This window comes from Podarcis erhardii (genome assembly GCF_964252035.2).
Source record: "Podarcis erhardii genome assembly, chromosome: 5".
Classification (NCBI taxonomy): Eukaryota; Metazoa; Chordata; class Lepidosauria; order Squamata; family Lacertidae; genus Podarcis; species Podarcis erhardii.
In genome coordinates, this window is record NC_138509.1 from 78,071,247 (window position 1) to 78,095,897 (window position 24,651).

The 24,651-nt window shown below is 43.2% G+C and overlaps 1 protein-coding gene across 26 annotated transcripts in view; it reads left to right on the forward strand.

The window, feature by feature from the left end:
- MBNL1 (muscleblind like splicing regulator 1) overlaps positions 1 to 24,651 on the forward strand; it is a 181,609-nt gene that overhangs the window by 151,215 nt on the left and 5,743 nt on the right. For 13 of the 26 annotated variants that reach the window (XM_081862634.1, XM_081862643.1, XM_081862635.1 and 10 more), the window contains 7 exons: positions 290 to 490; positions 6,322 to 6,579; positions 8,491 to 8,544; positions 9,540 to 9,693; positions 13,719 to 13,754; positions 14,638 to 14,732; positions 22,335 to 22,409. In XM_081862634.1, the coding sequence (XP_081718760.1) occupies positions 290 to 490; positions 6,322 to 6,579; positions 8,491 to 8,544; positions 9,540 to 9,693; positions 13,719 to 13,754; positions 14,638 to 14,732; positions 22,335 to 22,391 (855 nt within the window). In that variant the 3' untranslated portion in view covers positions 22,392 to 22,409. The remainder of the gene's footprint in view (positions 1 to 289; positions 491 to 6,321; positions 6,580 to 8,490; positions 8,545 to 9,539; positions 9,694 to 13,718; positions 13,755 to 14,637; positions 14,733 to 22,334; positions 22,410 to 24,651) is intronic. The other 13 variants (XM_081862636.1, XM_081862652.1, XM_081862637.1 and 10 more) reach the window with 5 other exon arrangements.

The window sequence follows — 24,651 nt, forward strand, 5'->3', positions numbered from 1 at the left end:
GGGGCGGAGTCTCTGTAGGGGAAGGGGAGATTCAGCAAAAATAGCCTCCGCATACTTCCGTGAGTGGGATCAACACTGGATCGAAAACTTTCCATGAGCAGAAGCAGCCTTTCTCTTCATAGAGGTGACTGCTGGGGTCCAAGCCAATGTGTGCAAGTCCCTCTGAATATAATGATAAAGAGTGCAGGCTCGCTGTCTCAAATATGGCTTTGTATGTATAGTGTTATTGATGTGATGGTCTGACTAATATTTACTTCTTTTTTCTCCTCTCCCCCCATCCCCACTCCAGCCAATGTTTTCAGTTGCACCAAGCTTAGCCACCAATGCTTCAACAGCCTTTAACCCCTACTTGGGGCCTGTCTCTCCTGGTTTGGTCCCAGCAGAGATCCTGCCGTCAGGGCCAATGCTGGTTGCGGGGAATCCTGGCATGCCAGTTCCTGCTGCTGCAGCAGCAGCCGCACAAAAGCTAATGAGGACAGACAGACTGGAGGTAGGAAACGACACGTTACGATTTCCCTTTGCAAAGCTTCCGACCACCCAGATCGGCATTGTTTAGTCTTGCAGTGGAAACACCCCATAAACGCCTTGCACGAGAAAGGCGTCGCTCTGTGACTCTGGGGAACATCCTTTGCAAAGACGGTGATGTAATAATGTAGCCCTGTGTCTGCATAACTTGGGGAATTGCAAATGATATTATGAGCTTGTTTTGCAGCCTGCTGCTGTTCTGTTTCACTGGTGGGTTTGGGGAAGTACTTTTGCAGGAGAAGACACCAACTACCCCTCCTTAATCTTTGGCAATTGACAAAATAAGTAATGCTTTTTCAAACAATGATTATCCAGAATTGAAAATCTAGCACTTCTGGGGAGGGGGGTTGTTACCAAGCTCTCCAGGCGTTTTAGGGTGCAAATCATTTTATACTCCTTCCCTCACACATTTTCACCAAGTCACTGTTGTTGACCCTCAGTACCACATATGTAAAATGGGAATATTTGTCAGGAGTTCATGGCTGACAAGGGTGGAATATAATCTCTCCCTAAGTCCCATACACTGCAGTCTAGAGCACTCTAGATCAGTGGTTCTCAACCTTGGGTCCTCAGATGTTTTTGGCCTACAAGTCCCATGACCCCTAGCTCACAGGACCAGTGGTCAGGGATGATGGGAGTTGTAGGCCAAAAACATCTGGGGACCCAAGGTTGAGAAAGTCTGCTCTAGAGGAAGTAAAAGTTTCTGAGCATCAATAGTATTACCATCATACCAGGATGGCAGCATATTTCCCACAGACTTTCTCATTTCCATTCTACGCCTGTTGCCAGAATCTTGTATGAGGTCTCATATTTTTTATTTATCAGGTTTTGCTACATCCCTAACAAATGTTGTTCTGCTATAGCAGATACTCTCCTTTGCCCTCAACAATTCCTTATCTGAGGGAGTCTGACAGGAGTTTTCAGCATCTTCTGACATCAGTGGTGATGTGGGGCCTCAGCCAGCCTTGTGCTGCAGATTGGTACTGCGCTAAAAAACTGAGTTACAAATGAAGCCTTCTTCGTGCTAGTCTAGGCACTATCTGAATTGTCCTTAAATGGATGCAGGCATAATGCTTAATCATGGTTAGTGCTAACCATGGTCTGTTGGCTTAATTTATCCCAGTGAAATCATACTTTACATAGCAAACAAAATCATAATGCAGCAAAAAAAATCACAGTTTAGCTTTCTGAGTTATAAACCCTGCCCCATGGTGGATATTATTCACTGTCATATTGCAAACAGGGTTTGCAAACTGGCTTAAACCATGGTTTTGTTGGTGGAGGTGAAAGGTTACACTCCTCCCTAGGCAGTGTGAATCACGTTTTTTTCAAAACCACTTCAAACCATGGTTTCAGATCCTGGTTTGTAGCTGCACAAGCAGTCGACATCCACATTTTATGTAGCCCCAGATGTTTGCTGAAGTGCCCCATTCTTCCATCTCACATCAGAGTTCCCATTTGTTTCTCCCTTTCCTCCTGGCTTCTAAAAGTTGATTCTTACCTAGCAAGAAAAAATGTACAACATACATTTTTAAAAAAAGTCAGAGGGAGAAAACTGATTTTGCTAAAGTTGCATGCATGAAGGAACTTTCAATTTCTCGAAAATTCCCATAAGGAAAATCTCTAAAGTAGCACCTTATTACTTGTGAATTGTGAGGAGAAATTGGCTAGTTGCATGGGGAAATGGGACGTCTGGGTCTTTATCTGTAATCTGTGCTATTTCAGCTATAAAGTCTCCCTGTGCTCTGGGGTAAGATCATTACCTTCTGCTTGCTGCCAAAAGTGGGTAGAAAAGGAGGCTGTCAAAATCACTTCTTAACATACATAAAAAAAAATAACACTGTGGATGTAGGGAACAGCCTTATCCCCTGTCAGACTCTTTGCCTGTCTAGCCTAGTATGGTCTGTTCTGGATCGCAGCAATCGTCCTCTGTCTCAGGTGGAGGTCTTTTAGATGGTGATGTCAGAGATTGTTCTGCACACAAGGCATGTGCTCGCTCGCATCACTGAACTCCCCTGTGAAATTTTGCACAGCCTTTTTAGACTATTTGGAGCCTGGGCGTGGGGCGGAATCCAGGAAAATCCAGGGAAAAAAGTCCTGCTTTGCATGGCACACACAGGTTTTAAAACACAAAGAAAGGGACCAATAAATAAATAAATAAATACCACTGGTCTGGAAAGAGATCACAGAGGATGGAGTCGGTACCACCTTCTCTGATGCCTTAAGATGCTTCTTAACACCACAACCTTAATAGGCTGCTGTTTTACCTTGCAAGGAAAAGCGTAAAATCCATCGACAGTCTTTCCACTCACGAAAAAGTGGTAAATTCCTGTAAGGTGGCGTAGATTCAGACATTCAGTTTTGAACCAGGTCAGTCCAGTTAATTTCCATTTGTGCATATATCTCTCCCCTTCCCACACCAGCCCCTCTTTTAAAAATTAATTAATTAATTAATTGACTTGCTGTTGGCGAGCTGCGCTGATTGGGTACTGGGAGAGCTGAAAGTATGAGCCAGGCCTGTGGAGGGACAGGTGCATTGATCAGACTTTGGAGGAAAGAGCTGCAACCAAAGAGAAACGGCTAGGGGTGGTTTTCTTTTCTTTTTCCAAGGCCAATTAGGCGATTTTCGATCTGCTGCTGTTTGTTTTGCCGGAGTTCAGAGAGCCTTTTTTCTCTCCAGAGCGGGGCTCCTGTTCTGCTGTGTGTTAAGTGGCGAAGTGGGACTCTGCTGGCTCTGCTGTCATTTTTGCAGCTCCCAAAGACAAAACTGCTGTCAGCCAACCAGCTAAGTGAGGGTTTTTTTGTCCTTCTAGGGCAAAACGTCTTTGCCGCATCTTTGGAAGTTTGCTGCCGCTGTTTTTAGCCAGCCCATTCCAGCCGTTCAAAACTGTTGTTTTGGTTATGAATCAGCGCTGTCTGTTCAACAGTCATAAAACTCTTTCCCCACTATAAATAGGCAGCAGCAGCTCTTATTTTTGGATCCGATTGCCCCTTCAGCACCCCCACCCCTTCCCAGACACATTAACGCTGGGCACTCTTTGCCCAGTCCACCTTCACAACAGCCCTGTGAGTTATCTCATTATTGTTCCCATTTCACAGGAGTGAACTGAGTCACGGAATCACAGCGTCAACAGACCTGTTCTGTTGTTCATAACCTGTGGGTAGCATATGTGCAGAGGAGCTTCCCTGGCTGCTCCCACTCTCTAGATACCGACACACGTGCTGTCCACACACTCGGAAGTCATGTGATGTAAAAGCTTTGCTGAAGCTAAGTAGGTCAGGGCCTGGATAGGAAGCCACCTGAGAACTCCACATATACCACCTTGAGATTCGTGCAGGCAAAGCAGGGTATGAATTAAATAAAATGCAGCATTGGTAAATCCCTTCTGCAGCAGTCAAGTGTGACTACTTTGGAAGCATTTCAGGTATAATTATCCTGCTGAATCACGATGTCTATAAAATTTAGGTGACTCAGACCTGCCTCCTTCCCTTAATACTCTTGCAGGTATTAAGATCAGCAGAGGGGCTCCTCTTAGTAGTTTCTTTACCCTCACAAGCTACAGTGCAAGAGGGGAGAGGGCATTCTCAGTGGCAGCCCCAAGTTTGGGGAACTCCTCAACTCCCCTTCATTTATACAGCTTCCAATGATTGCCAAAGAAGAAGAAGAGTTTGGATTTGATATCCCGCTTTATTACTACCCTAAGGAGTCTCAAAGCAGCTAACAATCTCCTTTCCCTTCCTCCCCCACAACAAACACTCTGTGAGGTGAGTGGGGCTGAGAGACTTCAGAGAAGTGTGACTAGCCCAAGATCACCCGGCAGCTGCATGTGGAGGAGCGGGGAAGCGAACCCAGTTCACCAGATTACGAGTCTACCGCTCCTAACCACTACACCACACTGGCTTTACCATGGCTTTATAAACTTGAGGTGTATATTTTTAGAACCCACCTCTCATTGTTTTAAATCATTTTAAATATTATGTTTTAATGTTGTAACTCATCCTGAGGCCTTAGGGTGAAGGGCTAATAATAATAATAATAATAATAATAATAATAATAATAATACAGTGGTACCTTGGGTTAAGTACTTAATTCGTTCTGGAGGTCCGTTCTTAACCTGAAGCACCACTTTAGCTAATGGGGCCTCCTGCTGCCGCTGCTGCTGCCCCGCCGGAGCACAATTTCTGTTCTCATTCTGAAGCAAAGTTCTTAACTCGAGATACTATTTCTGGGTTAGCGGAGTCTGTAACCTGAAGCGTATGTAACCTGAAGCGTATGTAACCCAAGGTACCACTGAAATAGCAACAGCAGTTTAACAACAACAACCCAAACCTTCCCAACTGGAAAGTCATTTGGATTCTGCAAACCAATCCCCCCCCCCCAAAAAAAACTCCACCTTAAGAAATATATCAGATCTTATTGAAGCTTTTCTGGCTTCCCTCAGAAGTCCCTGAATGCACCACCTGAGGAGAAGCCTCCAAAATTTCATGGTGTGAAATTCAGCAGGAACCAAGAGATGTGCAGAACTTCCCTCAAATTCTCAAATTCTTTTGGCTCCCCCTGAATTTCCTCAGATGTTTCGTGTGAAGAGAAACCCCTTTCACTTTGGCACTAAAAGAGACGGGCGTTGGCCATGCTCGCTTTTGTCCTAGGCCCAGAAGTGGGGGGATGCAGGAGTTCCAGCAGGGAAGGTGTGAGGCTCTCAATCTGACCTAGCAAGGACATCGCTCCCATGGACCAGGATAATGAGAAGGCAGGGCAGGGTGGCGAGGTTTGGACGCACCAGCCGGGCTACTTATCACCTGATACCATTTGAAGTTAAATTATGACATGCTCCTGCCTGCCTGCTATTTGCCTTGCGGCCAGCCATTACTCTTTTTGCTTTTAAAATGAAAAGGTTCGAGGTGGGAAAACACACTTTTTAAAGATGTTGTTGCCCCTAGCTGCTTGACTTTCATCTAGAACGAATTCACAATTCACAGTTGTTGTTTTTAAAAAAATGTCCCTGGGATAATTGGAAAAAGGTTTCAGGTGTTCACATTGGCTTATGTCCTTCTCTCTTAATATTAAGCCTTTCTGCATGTGTGAGTTCAGCCTTAGTGAAAGAAAGCAGCAGCAAAGTGATGCGAGAAACTATAAAAACAGAACACAGTTTGACAGGGAAGGAGGGAACGTAGACACTGAAAAAGCATTTCATGTGTCTGCGCCCCCTCGTGTGGTAAAATCATGGAATAGCAGAGTTAATATATTTTGCTCATGTGTGCTGACAAAGCTTTAGGTGGAACAAAAAAAAAATGCGTGGAAAGGTCATGCACCTCAAAGCTAGAACTAAATGCAATTGGCTGAATTAGAAATTGTTAATTCTGCTTTTGCATTTAGGAAGGTTATAACCTGCATAAGGCAAAGCAGATTGCTAGATTGCAACTAAAGAATCTCACTCGAAAGAAACTGAAGTTTTAATAGCTGCATAATGGCAGCAGTCAGGGGAATTGTTTTGCAGCATAGAATCATAGAATTGTAGAGTCGGAAGGGACCCTGAGGGTCATCTAGTCCAACCCCCTGCAATGCAGGAATCTCAGCTAAAGCATCCATGACAGATGGCCATCCAGCCTCAGAAATATTTGTTTTTTTAATATGAGGACTTAAAACGCATAAGATTCAGTTGCTTTTAAAACAGCCACAAGGTGGGACAATGTACAATTGTCAGAGTGCACCTGACGTTTCCTTGCAAAGTGATCTAGGTCACTTTTCCCAGATCAGCTTTTTTAACTCGGTTTTGCTTTCGAATCCCTCCACAGGTATGCCGAGAGTACCAGCGTGGCAATTGTAACCGAGGAGAAAACGATTGCCGGTTTGCTCACCCTGCCGACAGTGCAATGATTGATACCAATGACAACACCGTTACCGTCTGCATGGATTACATCAAAGGGAGATGCTCAAGGGAAAAGTGCAAATATTTCCACCCTCCTGCACACCTGCAAGCTAAGATAAAAGCTGCCCAGTACCAGGTCAACCAAGCAGCAGCTGCTCAGGCAGCAGCTACTGCAGCAGCCATGGTGAGTCCAAAGAAAGAAATGATTGCAAAAGCAGTAACATTGTCAGCTGCAGGACAATATTAATGTATTAACTCTCCTTGCTGAAGATATTATTGTTCAGGTATCCCATTCCTTACGTATTCCAGTAAGCTTCCAAGCATGTGTTGCCACTTCTGCTCTTAAGTAGTTTCAGGTTCTCCTTCAAAAAGGAAAAAAAGGAAATTATCTTAGAGTTTTTCTGTGTGTACATGGCTTGTGTATATATGTATGTACCCAAACGTACATAACATTAGCCATGTGCCTGTGAATATACCGAGAGACAGGCATTTAGCATGATGGTAACACACATCCGTTTATACCTGCCCATCTATAGCTTTTGATATGCTTGTATATGCTTGTCAGGATCAGTCCATATCGGCAGTTTTTTCTGCAGCATTTCAGACATAAGAATTGCACAAGCAGTTGGTGCATTCCTCATCAGATCTCACGATCTGCCATTTCCTTTTGCTTCATTTCCTGTGCTATGTTCAACAGATAATATGCCTTTATAAAGAGGTACATATTTATTTATTTTTGCCTCACTTCCTGCACAATATGCCCCCTCCCTCCTCCTCCTCCTCCTTCTCCATCTTCTTCATTGGAGTTTTTATTTCTGTTTCCCTGATGACAATCTGCACGACCCTCCCTGTGCATCTTATTTGCCTTGTAAATGCTGTCTGCTAATTCCTTCCTGAATATAACGGGTCATAACTGGCTATTTCATGATTCCAGAACACAACTATTTCACAAAACCAAGGTCCCTCTCCAGCCTTTTTTTGCTGGGTGGGGGAAACAATCTTATTAGGAGCTGTTGTGGGTCCTCTGTTGCAGGGGCACAAATGCAACATTTCACATGAAGAACAAACCCTGACAAAGCCTGAGTTTCAGATGGGTGACACACAAATAATAGTCTTGGTAGCAGAGAAGTAACATCCAGAGTTCTGCTCATTTGGACACACCCTGAGAAATATATATGCATATTCCAATTATTGCTTGTCTAAAACGTACACGTCACTGAATAGATATGCATTAAATATTTCAGGTTTGGGCCTTCTTTCCGTGTATGAGGTTTCACAGTAACTTTAAAATATATGATTTAATTGGCGAGGGGGTGGAAATAGGATCTGGAACTACTTAGGAGCAGGCACACCCAACAACAAGACTGTTAACTTGAATTGAGGGGCCTGAAATCATTATTATTATTATTATTACTGTGTTTCTCTTAAACATAACTATGGTGTAACGAATAATTGCACAACTGGGAAGTTAACCATGACATGGAGTAGCTAAACTGCAGCATACTGGGGCAGGGAACAGAATTAGTCAGTGTGCGCACTGCTTAAAAATGTGATGGCGGGGTTTGTCAAGCCAAAATAACTATTTTAATGGGCCCCTTCTCCGTTCTTTGCTTAGCTGTTAGTGTTGTCCTATATATTTTCCCTACATAGCTACATGATTTGACCATTAAAATACTACTTCATGTGAAACGTTGTTGTGTGATCTTCATAGCACACTGCCGGACTACAGGAGAGAGGCCTTTTTTTCCTGCGCTTACGGATACTTGAGCAAAAATACAGAAGGCAGACTCTCTTTCTCACTCTCTTCTCCTTCCTTCACCCTTTTTTCTCCCCCTGTTATAGAGTATCTTGTTTGTAATTAACTACATTAGAGGTGTATCCTCACAATAACAACTCAGTAGTGCCTTTATTGTGCATGCTTAGTCTTGTTATTCGTTGTATATGGCATTCCGATGATTTGTTTTTTATTTGTTTTTTCTCACCTACCCAAAAATGCACTGCTGCCCCCATGATGCACCTCTGCTTGCTGTTTATGTTAATGCGCTTGAACCCCACTGGCCCATTGCCATCATGTGCTCGCTGCCTGCTAATTAAGACTCAGTCGGCTGTCAAATCACTGAAGCGACCCCTCGAGGCAACCTTTGACCTGGTACTATGACCTTTCACCTTTTAGCTTGGCATGTAGCTTTACTATAGATGCATTTTAAAAAAATTAATTAAATTCTATTAGTAAATATTCCTTATTTCCTGTTATTAAAGTAACTGAAGCTCAAAGGGGAGAAAGAACTGAGTGTGGTTTCCTGGTCCTGTTCGTGGGGAAATTGAGCCGTTTAATCTTTCAGCCCATGTCCCCTAGGATGTAGGAACCCCACATTCAGTTTAACTACCTTATAGCAGTTTCTAAAGGGAGTAAGATGGGATTTTAAATATATATTTATATATAAAAAAATGTATATAATATATATGAGATATATATATATTTGTATCGGTTTGGTTGGCATGGCTTAAAAATATTCTTAAAGTAGATTTAACATTTGTAATGCAATGTTAAAAAATGAAGAAGAAGTACCAGCATGGAATGGTACATTTTTATTTTTGCATGAGTAGTTAAGACTTTTGGGGTTTGCGGGAGTAAGCTGCTAATATTATATTAACCTGTTTCATTCACTCTGTTAAGATTTCTCTTTAACATGGCTTTTACTTGTCAATTCTCATGGAGCTAGCAGTGCAGCTTTCTTTATTTACACCCCACCCCACCCCACCCCACCCCGACCCCCACCCCTGGTATTGCTGCCTCCTTACTAGAAACCTGAAGCTTTATATTGTAGAAATATGCTAGTCTATAGATCTCAAGCACTGTCACTACACAATGCCATATTTTGGAGGGCAAATATTCCTTACTTTAAATCTTCAGCTTTGCCCTTTCCTTGAATAGTAAAGTCCGCTCCGCTGCTTGCTTGCTCAAGGATATATATATATTTTAAAAAGATGGTGCCTGTTGGTTGTTCCTCCTACTGATTTTTCTATTTCTTTTCTCTCTTTTTCTCTCTCCCTGCTCCATCCCCACCTTCCTTTTTATTTTCTTCATTATTATTATTATTTTTATAAAAAAAACTGGGCTATCTTATACTCATCCTCCATTAGGGAATTCCTCAAGCTGTACTCCCCCCATTACCAAAGAGGCCTGCGCTTGAAAAAACCAATGGTGCCACCGCTGTCTTTAATACTGGTATCTTCCAATACCAGCAGGCTCTTGCAAACATGCAATTGCAACAGCATACAGCCTTCCTTCCACCAGGTAAGTGACGCAGCTTCCCTCTGCCCGCGCGGGAGCCAGGCACAAGCCAAGGTCACAGGAGGACTTCCCCGTATCTTAGCAGACCTCGGAGGCTAAGGATTAGTTGCTAGCTAGAGAGCCAAGGAAAAAAGATCCCCGGAGGGTTGGCCCTTTGTAAGTAGGGAAGGAAGACAGTCTCGCTGCTAAACTGCAGATTCTGCATATGTTTGTCTTGAAAGCAAGGTGTCTGGGTGCTTTCTGGCCTAATGTGACAATCTGCATCTTCAAAGTGTGTGATCTGACGTTTCAAAAACAGCATTTGAAGTCTTTCCCCTTGTGCCTCTTTTGCCTAATCCTCCATTTCACCTCTCTTCAGCTGTTTGGTATGGTTCTTTTTTATATATATATATATAAAATTGTTGTAAGACCCCTTTGCTCTAGACCGCGTAACAAATCATTCCTGTATGTCGTAACCGCCTTCTAAGGCCTATTATGGAAGACAAGACCCATTAACCTTTTAATTGTTTATTGCGGGGTGTGGAGAGACACAAACCTTTTGGAGCTTTGCCATTGATTTTATCGTGAGCGAGACCAGCTATTATTATCCATTTCTATACCGCTTGATATTTTAAAGGGGAAAAATCTCAAAGCGGCTTACGACACATTGAAACATCAAATAAAACAATCCAGAATAAAACATTTGCTGAAGGAAGTCAAATTCAGAATGTAAATTCCACCACCACTTAGTCTGAAAGAAGACCCACCCGAGTGCTTTTGTGCTCCTAGAATTTATGTCCTGAGATTCCTAAGTCGGAACTAAACTGGAGGGTCCATTGGGAAGATCCCTGCCGGAAGGATGAGTGGCAAAATTGGATTGCTTTGTCCATTTCCCCCCCAAAGGAGGGTGGCACTCTAACATGCCGTGGACTTGACTTCCACACTTATTTAAAGCCCGCTTTAAACATTAGTGCGAAGTTGACCATTACATCCCACTTAAAGGTTGTTTGCCTCCTTGCACCCCTACATGCCAAGGAATAACCAGGGTTATTCCAGGGTTCTAAGTCACACAGGGTTCTAAGTTCCAGGGTTCCAGGAGCTACACAGGTAGTAAAGGCTCGCCACTGCAGATGTTTCATCCCTAAACACACGAGAGGATAGGAGGGGATCCCAGGAGCAGGACTAAACACATGGCTCCATAGCCCCTTTTTTATTTTGTGTTGTCCCTTCATGCAAGTAACACGTGAGAAGGTGCTAAGATGTTCCCAGGGCCACCATTGACTTCGTGTAAAAAGTTGCACAAGAGCGGGTGCTTTGGGCAAAACGCTGCACATAAAACTGATGATTACGTGTTCAGGTGAGGATGGCAAAGTCATACGTAATCTCTTTTAAAGGGTACCGAGTCCTTGCTAGACCCATTTCTGCTCCGCCTAAAATCAATGGCAAAAACTCGCTTAGGTTTCCATTGTGATTCCCAGTGCTTCAGCAGGAGTGAAACAATAACATTAGCTTCTGGGAAGATCTGGCCTGCTTGGTCTCTTACTGCATTTATTTAGATAAATATATGGAATGGTATGTTGGCACTATTTCACATGTTGTTGTGTGAAATGAACTGTTTCATATCCTAATGAGAACATAGCTCTTTGTGTGCTAAATTCTGCTAGAGAAATATTGAGGGACTCTAATGGGTTTCTTCCCCCATTTACTACCTTAAATCAAACTTTGTCTTGAGCTGGGGGAAAAGGAAGATAAAGTTTGAATTAGCAAGTTTTGAATTACACCTTGATTAGTGAATTAAACCTTTTGAAGTCAAGGTGATGAATGTAATAACAGGGTTGTTGTTTTTAATTACTGATAAACAAAGGGGTCCTACACAACTGTCTTTTTTTTCATTCCTGCCAGTTTTTGCACCATAGGTTTTCATTGCTGCCTTACATTCATTTGCTGCAAACCCTGTGCAAGAATGTGTGTTGGTTTAAAATGTCAGTCTAAGATTAAAACCGAAAGCATGCGTAGTTAAATTTCAGGAAATAATTATAAAGAAAAGCAAATGCTTTTTTCATTACATATGTACAAGTAAATTAAATGTACAGATTATAGAACTAATAATATGTAGGTGAAAATGGCATAAAAATAACAACAATAATAATACAGATAATGCTGATGGTGTATAATATGTGCACATTATGCTTGTCAAAAGAAGAAGATAGGCCTCAATCTCAAGGGACAATTAAAGAATAAACACAAGGGAAGTGGAGGCAGAGGTGAGCCAGGAAACAATATGCCCTTTCAGTTACAATAGATTCAACCCAATGCCCTTTGTTCATCGAAATATTCCTTCTGTGATTGCAAAGGCTTTGACCTCCAGTAACAAAAGAGGTGAAGCTTAATTTCTCCAATTCTGCCTCCCTTTTGCAGTCACTTGTACCACCTGTCAGAGTGGCCAAGGGGGTTCCCCCCAAAAAAGCTGTGGAACAGTTTTCAGAGCCACAGAGCGAAGGGGTATTGGCCAAAATTTTGTTCTCTCTTTCATTAGCAGGAACCAGGAGCGCTCTCTTCAATAGGAAAACTCCACTCACAGAAGATGTGTGTGTTTGCATGCACACAAGCAATGGAGAGAGGGTTATGTTGTCCTGCTAAGTTCAGAGAAAAGCAGCTAAGCTATATCCATCCAAAAAAACCTCAACTGGCCCATATCACTGGCTAACCCTGTGTTGCATCCAGACTTACTTAAGCGGACTTAGTTCCCAGTTCTATCCGTGGGATTTAAGTCAAGACAAACTTGTCCCCTTCCTTTCAATAGGATCTTTGTTCAACTTAGTCTGGATCCAGCCCAATGCCTTCAAAATAGATTAGTACTAATAATGCCACAGAGTAGTGACTCGTCATTTATAAAGTTTTTTTAGTAGTTAAAATTTCAAAAGCAACTTCGAATATCATAATTCATTTGTATTGTAGTGGTAATTGTATGCAACAGATACAAGATCATTATATAATTTAAAACCAGTTTCCCAATAACTGTTGTAATTTCAGCACATGTTTGTTCCCGCAGACTTCTTTAGTTGCAAAACCGCTAGGAAAAATCTGCAGAGGGCACTATAGTAACATCCAGGACATTTCACTTGCAGAAAGTATCAGCACATCTTCTGCTTACTAAGGGGGCAGTGCTCTCATCCTGACAGTGCTCTCTTCACACAGCCCCAGATGCAGAACCCACAATTAGTGTGGATCTCAGCAGCATAGAACACCTTTGTGTGTTTAGTTGTCCACACATAGATGCCATTAAGCTCGGATCACTCTTGAATCTGCATATATTGAAGGGTGCGTTGCTCTCACAGGTGCATTTCCACTTGCAGACACCACACTAAATGTGCATCTGTTGAAGGGTGGGGGCAATGCTACATGCAATTAAGGTGTGCATGCAGCCTCACATGTAGAGAACCACAGGGATGCAATGGCGCCCCTAAATTATCCTAAGATATCCTGCATGTGCCAGTATTTAGGGTGGCACCTGCTTGATACGCAGTGCTGCAAACTTTTGTAGTTCTGATTTAATATCTGAAATCAAGGCACTAGATCTCCGTACAAGTGAAAAGTATCACAATCCAATAATGTCCTGCAGGTTTAAAAACAAGAATAATAATTTAAGCCAATTTTCAGGGAAATTGGTTTGAGACCCAGCAGGCATTACGCACTTAGTAAGGAATGGATTAATTAAAATTGGTGATACTAAAAACCAACAACTCAAGCTTCTTCTCATGCTGTTAGCGCCTTCATTACCCTTACTGCCCTAGCTCATTTTAATCAAAATGCCAGCACACAGTTCAATCTGCTTTTCCTCCTGCCCTGCTCATGTCAGACTAGTTCTAATTGACCACCACCTTGCTGTTTGAGTTGACTGTGCTGATGGTTACATGCCACTGTTTCCCATAATAACCAATTTTTTCTTCTTTGTTCAAATGAGATTTTCCTAATTACACGTGTGATGGGTTGTTTTAATTCTTTTCCCTTTGCAAATCCACCTTCCTGTTGCAATGCATGATGGGCAGGCTCAATATTGTGCATGACACCCGCTACAAGTGTTGGTAGGTGCCAGCTTTGTTTCTTGATTATCTTTTTTTTTAAAAAAAATCTGTTTAGCAGCTCACAGACTCTCAAAATCCACTGCTGGGTCTTTAACATGTAGCTATTGTGCCAATCCATTTCCCCTCCTCCTCCCCTTTCCCCTTGCACTAACAACTCGTCAATTAAATGCACTTGCTTCTATTTAATTGACTCAGAAATCCTAGAAGCCGTTTAGCAGACCAGGTGGCTGTGTGACACATCCCCCCTTGACCTGTCTCCCCCCCCCACACACCGCCAAACCCCCCCCCCCCAATGCCACAATCTCCTTAGCAGCTCTGGTGGATTTTGACTGGACTCGTGAGTTCCAGTTTTTTAGAAACTGTTGTGCGTCTTTCTTTCTTTTGAAAAGAAAAGGAAACATTCAGTTATATACTTCGTGCAAGTTAATCCAGAACTAGAATTTCAAGCCAGGAGATTATGAAATGTTAAGAGTGGTAAAAAAAGGGGGGAGGGAGAGACGGGTGGTGGCGGCGGAATATTTGTCGTGAGATGTTAAAGAAAGGGGGTTACGTCAAGTTTGTTGGTTGACTATGAACTGAAATAATTGAGCTTGATTGTGTTGATTCCCATGATTTGATGGTAACAAGCGTTTCTCCTCCTCTCTCCTCCTCCTCCTCCTCCTCCTCTTTCATCTCTCTCCCTCCCCTCCTTCCTCGCTCTCCGGAATGTTGTCCCGCTTTTTGCGCTGCGATTGCATGTCACTTTGCTGGTGGTGATATCTCGTCCCCACGGCTTATCTGCTGATATAAATACCATACTCGACGATTCCGCCACCTGTTGCCATGGTTTCCCATGCTGCTACACTCTCCTGTATGTTTGCTTATATGATTTTCCTCCCGAAAGTTCCCATGGTGCACGGCGGTACGCCCACCACTGTGTCTGCAGCAGCAACATCTGCCACAAGCGTCCCCTTCGCTACAGCAGCCACAGCCAACCAGGTTTGCTAATTTACAGCTTTGTTTCTTAAAATATAACTCAGAATCAGTGCTTTTCAGAAGCATGGGGTTTTGTCCGTCCCCCCCCCCTTTCGTTCTGTTTCATTTTTTGTTCGTTCGTACCTCTTGTTGGCCTACACATTTCCCTGAGATCCGCAGCATAGCTTAACTAGCCTTTTGCCCATGCTCAGAAAGGTTCTGCACCTCCATTTCCAGTACTAAAATATTTGACACAGTCCCTCTCATGAATTACTCAGCATAGGAAGGCCCACTGCCTTCCCATCTGTTTTTAGAATAGCCAGAGAGCTTGGTAATAGAAGAAATCCAAGGCTACAGTACTTTGTTTTGTTGTAAGTAGAATTTTACCAGCATTTGTTAAGTGATGGATTAGAGTCTGGATAGGACTCCAACTCCCGCTCACCCCAGCCAGCATGGCTGGTCACCAGGAATTCTGGGAGTTGGAGTCCAACCGAATCTAGAGGGCCACAGGTTCCCACATCCCTGGAGTAAAGGGTCAGGGACGCAGTAATAATAAAATCATTACTATTGATGGCTGGAATGTTCCGAAGCTATCAGAATCTGAATGCTTAAGCCTTTATAGCACTGCGGCTTTCTTTTCAATTTTCAAATCAGTCAGGGGATTGACAGCCATGTCCATTGCAACCCAGATTACATTTACTCTTAGAAATCTATCGCAATTGCCTCTCTGTCTGGACAGTATAATTACAACAAACAGAAACATGGTAACAAGCCAGTAAGTAATAAAACTATTGCGCTTCAAATATCAAACTTGGAATCGAATCTGACTCAAATTTAAGTATGTGATTTATCCATTTGCATGGCTCTTAATCTCACCATCAATTACACAGCCAGTGATTCAAATGTTTGCGCAGATGCTTAACGATTAAATAGACAATATTTCAGGGCAACGCAGCACACAGTTCATAGGTCATTAAACCATTCTGTTTGCCACACAAGTGAGCAAAGTGCTGTTACACTCAGGTCCTGCTTGCACGGCTTCCTATAGGCATCTGGTTGGCCAATGCGAGAACAAAGATTCTGGACTTCTTGCATAGGCAAGGGTATTCTCTTGGGCCACAGAGCATGGTGTGCAATACAATCCTTCTAATCTTTTCTTGGAAAGAAGACCTGCAATATTCAGGGGGCTTACTCCCTAGTAAGTTTAGAATTGCAGCCCTGATATGCGCAGGACCCTACTGTTGTGCATGAATCAGCATAAATGCAGATGTCCTACTTTTTTGCCACTGCACCATTCATTGCTCCACAGGTGCTCAGCAGAAGAATTGGTGGCATTGATGGTGCTGTGTATATATTCCCATTATTTCTGTCCCCCCCCCCCACCTTTTTTGGCAAAATAACACGTCTGTGAACATTTTCAGACACTGAAGGATCACCCTTTAAGACTAGAGTGTTTGAACATGAACCAGCGTTCACTTCCTTCCTAAATGCATTATTAGTTTGCATTGCACCTTGCATTGATAAGTGCATTGCGTGGAAAGTGGAAAATTCAAGGCAGATCACACCGGCAGCTACACTAGGACCTGAGCACTGGAGAATTTGTATAAAAGGATTTCTAGGGAATCATCATCAAGACAGGCCATAGCCTTTCCAAAACACTTGATGATGATCCATAAAACGCTGCTGGCCAGCATGCTCTGCCTTCCCCATGCCTGAACCTTACATGTGTAAAAAGAGTTACTTTTTCCATTCCTGGGGGATCCTTCCCCTCATCTTCCAAAATGTTGTGGGTTCAGCAACCCAATTGCTTAGACTGAGATTCACTTAGCTTTGCACTGGATGCTGTTGAATAACCGAGAGACGAAAGGTTGGGAGCTAAAAGCAAGCATACCCTTGGGACTGCAGAAAACAGCTCATGCCTTAGTTGAAACTGAGTGGTTACAAAGACCGTAGGTGCTATGGCAACAGATTCATGCACATTTGCTAATGGTTCCTCTCCCAGTCTCACCTGTACAGCTTCACATTTTCTGTATAGTAGTACCTCATTTTGCTACCGGGATCCATTCTGGAGTCGCGGTTCCTGGCCGAAAAAGACGCTGGACAAAGTGCCACGTTTGTACACGCGTGCGGAGCGGTTTGCGTTTCTGCGCATGCGCGAGTGGTGAACCCAGAAGTAACCCGTTCCGGTACTTCTGGGTTTGCTGTGGACGTTCGTCGGAATGGGTGCTCACCAAGGCAGATGCTAGACGAGGTACCACTGTATAGGAAAGCAAGATCTGATCAGCCCTGTTCAGACATTCTCAATCGAACAATTCCAATCTTAGGGGCAAAAGGCAGCTGTATGCTTGTTAGACCCATTCGCCCTTGTTGCATTCCCGATGACCCACTCCTGCAGCCGCCCCATGCTAAATGTCTGTGGTGAATGGGCTGTTTGTGTTGGTTTCTCGTGCAGCATAGACTGATCATGCAGGGTTCTCAATAGGATGCGGTGCAAGGTCCCTGCCGCAAACGTCTGCTGTCAAGCAAGACAGAGGCTGTCGGTCCAGTTAGCGCTCCCCTGATGTACCCCCTCCCCACGCACACAGTTGGCATTGCACGAAGGAGAATTAACGGAATAGGGATATGAAGTTCACAGAGCAGTACAAACGATAGGAAGCCAATGCAAATTAGGTGTAAGTTATGCAGCTGTATCTTATCCGTAGTCCAGACTCCATTCAGGAGCAGGGCTACTGGCCTTCAAGAGGGGGAGCAAGCTTTTAAAATGGAGTTTAGACTTGGCAGTGTAACATCAGCTGGGTCCACATGGTTGTGTGACCCAGTTGAGCAGAGTTTGGAATAGGGGCAAGTCTTCCCCTTGTCCCATCTCGTCTCTGCCACTCACCCCAAATGCCCCTTTTGGGGGGACTGGCTTAGCCAGGATGGAGCATTTTTCTCTCAAATATTGCTTGAAAGGCTGGCCATGAGCCTCTCGCAGATAGGGTACTGCTTATGCCAAAATTAAAAGTTCAGCATAAGTGGCTCACGGATATAGACCTCTGCACAGGGCACCTCCTTGCGCATGTGCTCTGGAAATGGCAACTGTTGTTTCTGCTTTCTGTATGATGATCTCCAGCATACAGATGGGTGAGATGTCTTGCTGTCAACCTCATCAAGACTCCACGCAGTAATGTCAGTGAAAGAGGAGTGGTAGGAAATTGCACCTCGGGTGTGTGCCCTTTCTGTTGGTTAAGGACCAAAAGGAAAACAGCAGCCACATTGGCACATTCCCAAACAGTATGCAAACTGAAACACAACCAGTCTTCAAAATTCACACTTCTCTGAATTTTGCAATGCGGTGCTCGCATCAACTATTGTGTACAGAAATGCATATACTAGGATGAAGCATGCCTAAAAATGCTTATATTCATGAAAACAGCACATGGAAATTCATTACAGTATGGAAAATATAAAAATATACAATATACAAAAAGATGTATGTTAGGAGAGATTCGCACTAAAATGGTGGTGAATTTTCATGAGGATTTTTTTTTATTTTTAATTGAAAACTGATGTGGAAATGTGGAGAACTGAATCTAAAAAACTGGAATTTATAGACTTGCCCATCCCTTATGGCCCATTCTGAAGGGCCCCCACAGGGCCCCACATGGGACTGTTGCCACAGCCTTTGCAGTGGCCCCAAATCCTAATATTATGATTGATTCATAAGCAACAAAACAAAGGACTGTATATCAGGAATCGCCCCCCCCCCCCGATTTAGTATGAACCGGTTGATAAACAGTTCAGCCACCTTGAAAAAAACATTTTTTAAACATTTTTTTTAAATGTCTTTTAGGATCATTAATGTAAAACCTCTGGCAAAATCCTCTTTCCCTCCCACAGATGATAATGTATTTTTAAAAGACACTGCCCACACCCATGCATTTTCCAAGCCAGATTCTGTTTTCGTTGTGCAATCTGACCATTTCATGCGTATCTCTCTGGGTCTTCATAACGCACTGCAGCCAAGTTCCGCAGCCCAACCCTCAGTATATGCATATATGAGCCATATATGTATATAGTATGTAAGCATGGTTGACATAATGTAACGCCACCAGAAATAGCCCGCCCACCCCCACCTCCCGCAATGTGCATGCATGCAGAAGTTGTTGTTTTTTTAAGAGAACTGGCCCCTCTGTCGTCACTTGCCAGTGCTCAAGGTCCTTGGTCTGTTTCAACAGCACTGCTCTTGAAGCTTCTACACAGCTAGGTGCAACATCCTCTCCTGCTGCCGTAGAAAACAAATGGTACGAGAAGCACAATTACACTTGGCACATGTTTCCGTGCACACGCACAAAAAACGTGCTGTAGAAATGTATACAGTACACCTAAAGAACAAGTCTGTGGCTTGGGGGCAGTTAGTCATGTTTGGTGGGTGGGATGTGGGAATCAGTTACAAGATGTGCCACAGCTCTTCGTCTCCCATCTCTTGACCTGTCTGGTGGATATTATTATTATTATTATTATTATTATTATTATTGAAGGAATGGGTTTCCCATTCTAAAATCTGACTGTGCAGTCAGTCTGAAACGGGCCCCAAAATCCCATTTTTCCTTCTCCAAGGGTGCATTAGCTAAAAACCATTAACTTGAGCTCTTGAACAAATGTATAACAAGAACACAACTGCATAAATTATTATTATTATTATTATTATTATTATTATTATTATTATTAATTCAACTTATACATCGCCCTGTACCCGGAGGTCTCAGGGCGGTTCACAACAAGACCACAGCATATAAAATCAAACCAAAAGCAGTTACCCAATAACTCCCCCCCGGAAAGGTCACATTCTAAAAGGGTGTTGGATGTCAATAAGATTGATCAAAGGCCTGGTTGGTTAAAAAGGAACATTTTTGCCTGGTGCCTAAAGGTATATAATGAAGGCATCAAGCGGACTTCCCTGGGGAGAGCATATATACTTGAATAACAGCCAACGGGAAGGGAAGTTTATACACTGCAGACTTGAGGGAGTAGTTGAGCAAAATACAGTCATACCTTGGTTGCCGTATGCCTTGGTACTTGGACGTTTTGGCTCCGAAACATCGCAAACCTGGAAGGGAGAGTTCCATGTTTTGGAATCCAAACGTCTGACGCAGCTTCTGCGGCTTCCGATTGAGTACAGGAAGCTCCTGCAGCCAGTCGGAAGCCGCACCTTGGTTTTCGAACCGTTCCGGGAGTCGAACCGACTCCTGGAATGGATTGAACTTGACAACCAAGGTACCACTGTACCATAGTCCAGAGGAGGGCAACCAAAATGGTCAAAGGCCTGGAAACGATGTCTTATGAGGAACGGCTAAGGGAGCTGGGCATGTTTAGCCTGGAGAAGAGGAGGTTAAGGGGTGATATGATAGCCATGTTCAAATATATAAAAGGATGTCACATAGAGGAGGGAGAAAGGTTGTTTTCTGCAGCTCCAGAGAAGCGGACACGGAGCAATGGTTCCAAACTACAAGAAAAAAGATTCCACCTAAACATTAGGAAGAACTTCCTGACAGTAAGAGCTGTTCGACAGTGGAATTTGCTGCCAAGGAGTGTGGTGGAGTCTCCTTCTTTGGAGGTCTTTAAGCAGAGGCTTGACAACCATATGTCAGGAGTGCTCTGATGGTGTTTCCTGCTTGGCAGGGGGTTGGACTCGATGGCCCTTGTGGTCTCTTCCAACTCTATGATTCTATGATTCTATAGTGCAGAACCTTGCATCTGGTGAGTAGGTCCTTCTTTATCCTTTCTGAGCCAATTCAGACTTCATTTTGAGGAAGGGACGTAGTTCTGTCTCAGGTTTAGTCCCAGAGGCCATCTTTTGGCATCTGAAGCCCTAGAAAGCCACTGCCTGCCAGTGTAGACAATACTTGGCTGAATGGTCCAATGGTCTGACTCAGGATAAGGCAGCTTCCTGCATTCCTAACTTTGAAGTGCAAAGAAACGCTCCTTTGTTCAGACCACATCTTGGGAAGGCCCAGGCCATTCATGGTTTGCACATTCTTATATTCAATGGCTATGGCCCCCAGCTTTTGCAGGATTCCCACTGCCAGCTGCAAAAGAGCAACACCTCATCCCTTCAGTGAGACATTTTGCTGGTCAACAAAGAAGAAGGCCCAGTTATAATCACCAATCCATATCCCACCAAGTTGAGTTTGTTTTAATTGTTGCAACTATAGCTCAAAGTATTGATTTTTAGGGTGGGGGGAATACTCCCAAGTTATGCACCGTTTGAAGACTTTCTTTCAAATGGCAAAGAGAGAAAGAGAGAATAACTGTATATTACGGTGCAAAACGCTACGTTTCATAACAAAATACATCTAAAATATCACTCCAGGTAGCCTTACTTTCCATATTATGGAAAATTAGGCCCTCGTGGGAGAAATTTAATATGGATACTAACAATTCTATACTTTTAATCCACAATTGAAAGACACTTGACAGTGTGGTCCTAACCACGTCTACTCAGAAGTAAGTCCTGTTGAATTCATTGGGGCTTGCTCCTAGGTAAGTCAGGTTCGAATTGCAGCCTTATTTTTATAAATAACTTCCCCTGCACAAAGGCATCTGGGGCAATATTTATAAAATTTAAAGCAGCAATGCCATTAACAAAAATGATCCAGACAGTGTCAGCTGTAGTCAAAACAAAATATTAGCACCAGGCCATAATCAGTAAGTCAAAATAGTCCCTGCTACTCATCTGCCAGCAACAAAGGATTCTCTTTACTTGCTAGTAAACTACAGTTAGGTGGATCTGCATTGGAAAGGCATTTCCAAGGTGTGACACCAGAATAGAGATAGATGGTTCTCTTTCTTGCTTTGCTAAGTTTAGTTGCCCAAAATGGAGTCTTTAGGAATCTGGGGAAGACATACTGCCCCCCCACCCCCACCGCAGCTGGGAGAATAATATCTTGGGAATAAATCCAAGAACCTCATTAGGAGGTTATTCTTGGGAAGATACTTAAATTGGATACGTGCCCCTCCCCACCAAATGTGTTTGTGTGTGTTTGTGTGTTTCAGTGCAAAGATGGAAACAAGTATATGATTCTTAGGTGCATGATTAGCTTATGTACTTGAGATTTTATCCCAGTTCAGTTCTGGAGTGGATATTCTGAGTGTTGAAGATTCCAGCTCTGCCTTCCAATATGCCTTTTGCTTGAATATCAGCACAGCTTAACCAGAAAATGAAATGATTTGCAACAAAACAAAACAAATCTGGCTCAAAATCTGCACGCTTAAAATTGAGCGTGCAAAATGCATGGGCCAAAAGGTTGCCAAATTTTTCCACAGCGAGTTAGGCAAAGTCCCCCAAACCGTATAAATATGTGTAGGCCAACAAAAAGGACTTTTGAAATTATTGCACTGCATGAACTTTTAACTGTTAATTTTATCCTTCTTTCTAAACAATCAGTAATCATTACTAAACATTGGTTGATATACTACTTAACAGAACATTTTTATTTAAATTGATACCTGTGTTTTGGTTAACTTGCTGTTCCGATATAGAAGTCCACCATCTTTCACCTGAGCTGTTAGTAAAAAAATAATAATCTTGCATTCTTGTGGAACGCATTATTCACAGGTTACATTCCGTTTCTTGTTCTTCAATAGATACCCATAATATCTGCCGAACATCTGACTAGCCACAAGTATGTTACACAGATGTAGACATATAATCATCAAACAGTAAGTTTCTCAAGTATGCTTTATATTGCATTTTGATAGTGCTGTTCTGGATTTGCATTTTCTCCTCCCTGGAACAAGAACCAAGGTAGCAGCCCAGTTTGGATGTAATACCCACAGCAGGCCGGAGAGCAGACAAAGCTAGGACTCCTCCGTGGTATCTGCAACACAGTCCTGTGCATGCCTACTAAACCCAAATGAGTAGAATGTCAACCCAAGTAAATGAGAAGTGCTGTATTTTTTTGGGTGAGCATCTGCTTTATATCCAGAAAGTTCCAAGGTTCAATCTCCAAGTAGGGCTGGTGTAGTCAGTGCCAAACTGCATGGACTTGATGTAAGGCAGCTGTGCATAGGATTCCAGGTAATTTTTGTACTTGGAGGGAAAAAGTCTCACCTTCCCCTGATGCCCATACCCATGTAGTTTGAAGGGAAAAGTCCAGTCACACTTTTTATCCTGTCATCTACTATACACAGGACGCGGGTGGCGCTGTGGGTTAAACCACAGAGCCTAGGACTTGCTGATCAGAAGGTTGGCGGTTCGAATCCCCGTGACAGGGTGAGCTCCCGTTGCTCGGTCCCTGCTCCTGCCAACCTAGCAGTTCAAAAGCACCTCAAAGTGCAAGTAGATAAATAGGTACGCTCCAGCGGGAAGGTAAATGGCGTTTCCGTGTGCTGCTCTGGTTCGCCAGAAGCGGCTTAGGCATGCTGGCCACATGACCCGGAAGCTGTACGCCGGCTCCCTCGGCCAATAAAGCGAGATGAGCTCCACAACCCCAGAGTCGGCCACGACTGGACCTAATGGTCAGGGGTCCCTTTACCTTTTACTATATACACAGGCTAGTTGTAAGTGGCATTTGAAAGTATCATTTAAAAAAAAATGAATACAAATCCAAAATCCCATAAATAATACTCTGGATAATGTACTATGCCCTACTGTCTAACTACTGGATACAGAGACTGCAAAAGATTTAAGCTTTTGCGTGTATGTCCTAAAGGAACGTTGCATAAATTCCAGGTGGCGTGGATGGTTAATGACTACATAAGGAAATGGCTGATATCAAGGAGCCTTTGATTTTTCTTTCACCGCCACAGATTTCTCCCGCCCCAAAGTCTCTGTAGGTATAAGCATCCAATTGGCAAGGTGGATCATGCAGCACATGAATGACTCTCAAGCTGTCATTCAATGCAGTTTAAACCTGCATGGTCCATAATAGCCGCAAGTCAAGTTGCCTCTGTCATCACACCAAAACAATCATGTCCTTTCAGTAGGTGAGGCCTTAGTCTCCTTTTGTGTGAGACTCAGAACTGGGAATCATCAAGCTGATAGTCTCTCCCCTGCACAAATTACCAAATTATATTGAATTTGTGTGTGTGTTTTGTGACACCAGCTGTCAGGAGAGATCAGGCAAAGACCACAAACTCATCCACTTGCATAAATTAATCTTGAACTGCAGCTCCAGCTACTGAATGTCAGGTCTTTATAAGTTAACCTTCTGCTCTGTGAGAAAAGGTTTCACTTGACTACACCTGTCTGCTTGGAAGAGAGTTTTTCTTTCTTTCTGCACTTAATTTAAATTTGTGATTGGAGTGTTCAGTACTGGTTCTGCCTGACATCATGTCTTCATCCAACAAGACTATTTTTAAGTTGCCGGTAATAGCTTGTCTGCCATCTCCTCTCCCTGTTTCAAGGGCAACGCCTGCTGTGGAAATGGAAGTCTCTTCAGAACTTTTCCCTCTTCCTGCTTCAAGTTTTGCCTTGAAATCAAATGCATTCACATGAGAGCACTGTGAGACCACTTTAACTGGCATGGATAATCCTGGGAACTGCAAGTTTTTCTGTGGCAGTCACCTCACAGAGCCACAGTTCCCACAGCCTTAAAAAACTACACTTCTCAGCATTCTCCGAAGCGATTAAAGTGCCATTCAAAGAAAGTTGACCTTTCAAATGCAGGACACTTCGCTGTTAAGGCAGGCAGTGTGGTTACCACCTATAAATAAATAAAAGGCAAGAATAAAAAATAAAGAATAAAAATAAAGAAAAAGGCCACTCTTGGTAATGGCAGGAATTGTTCTGTACACTGTATCTTCCACAGCCACTTGGGTGTATTCTGAGGTCTGCAACTGCTATCCTTGCTCCTCTGGCCCAGAACTGTCATCCGGGGTCGATTTTGCAGCTCCAGTGACACAGCATGGCTCCTGATAGCCCTGCTTCTGTTTGTCACGTTCCTCCAGAGGTTTGTCTCCT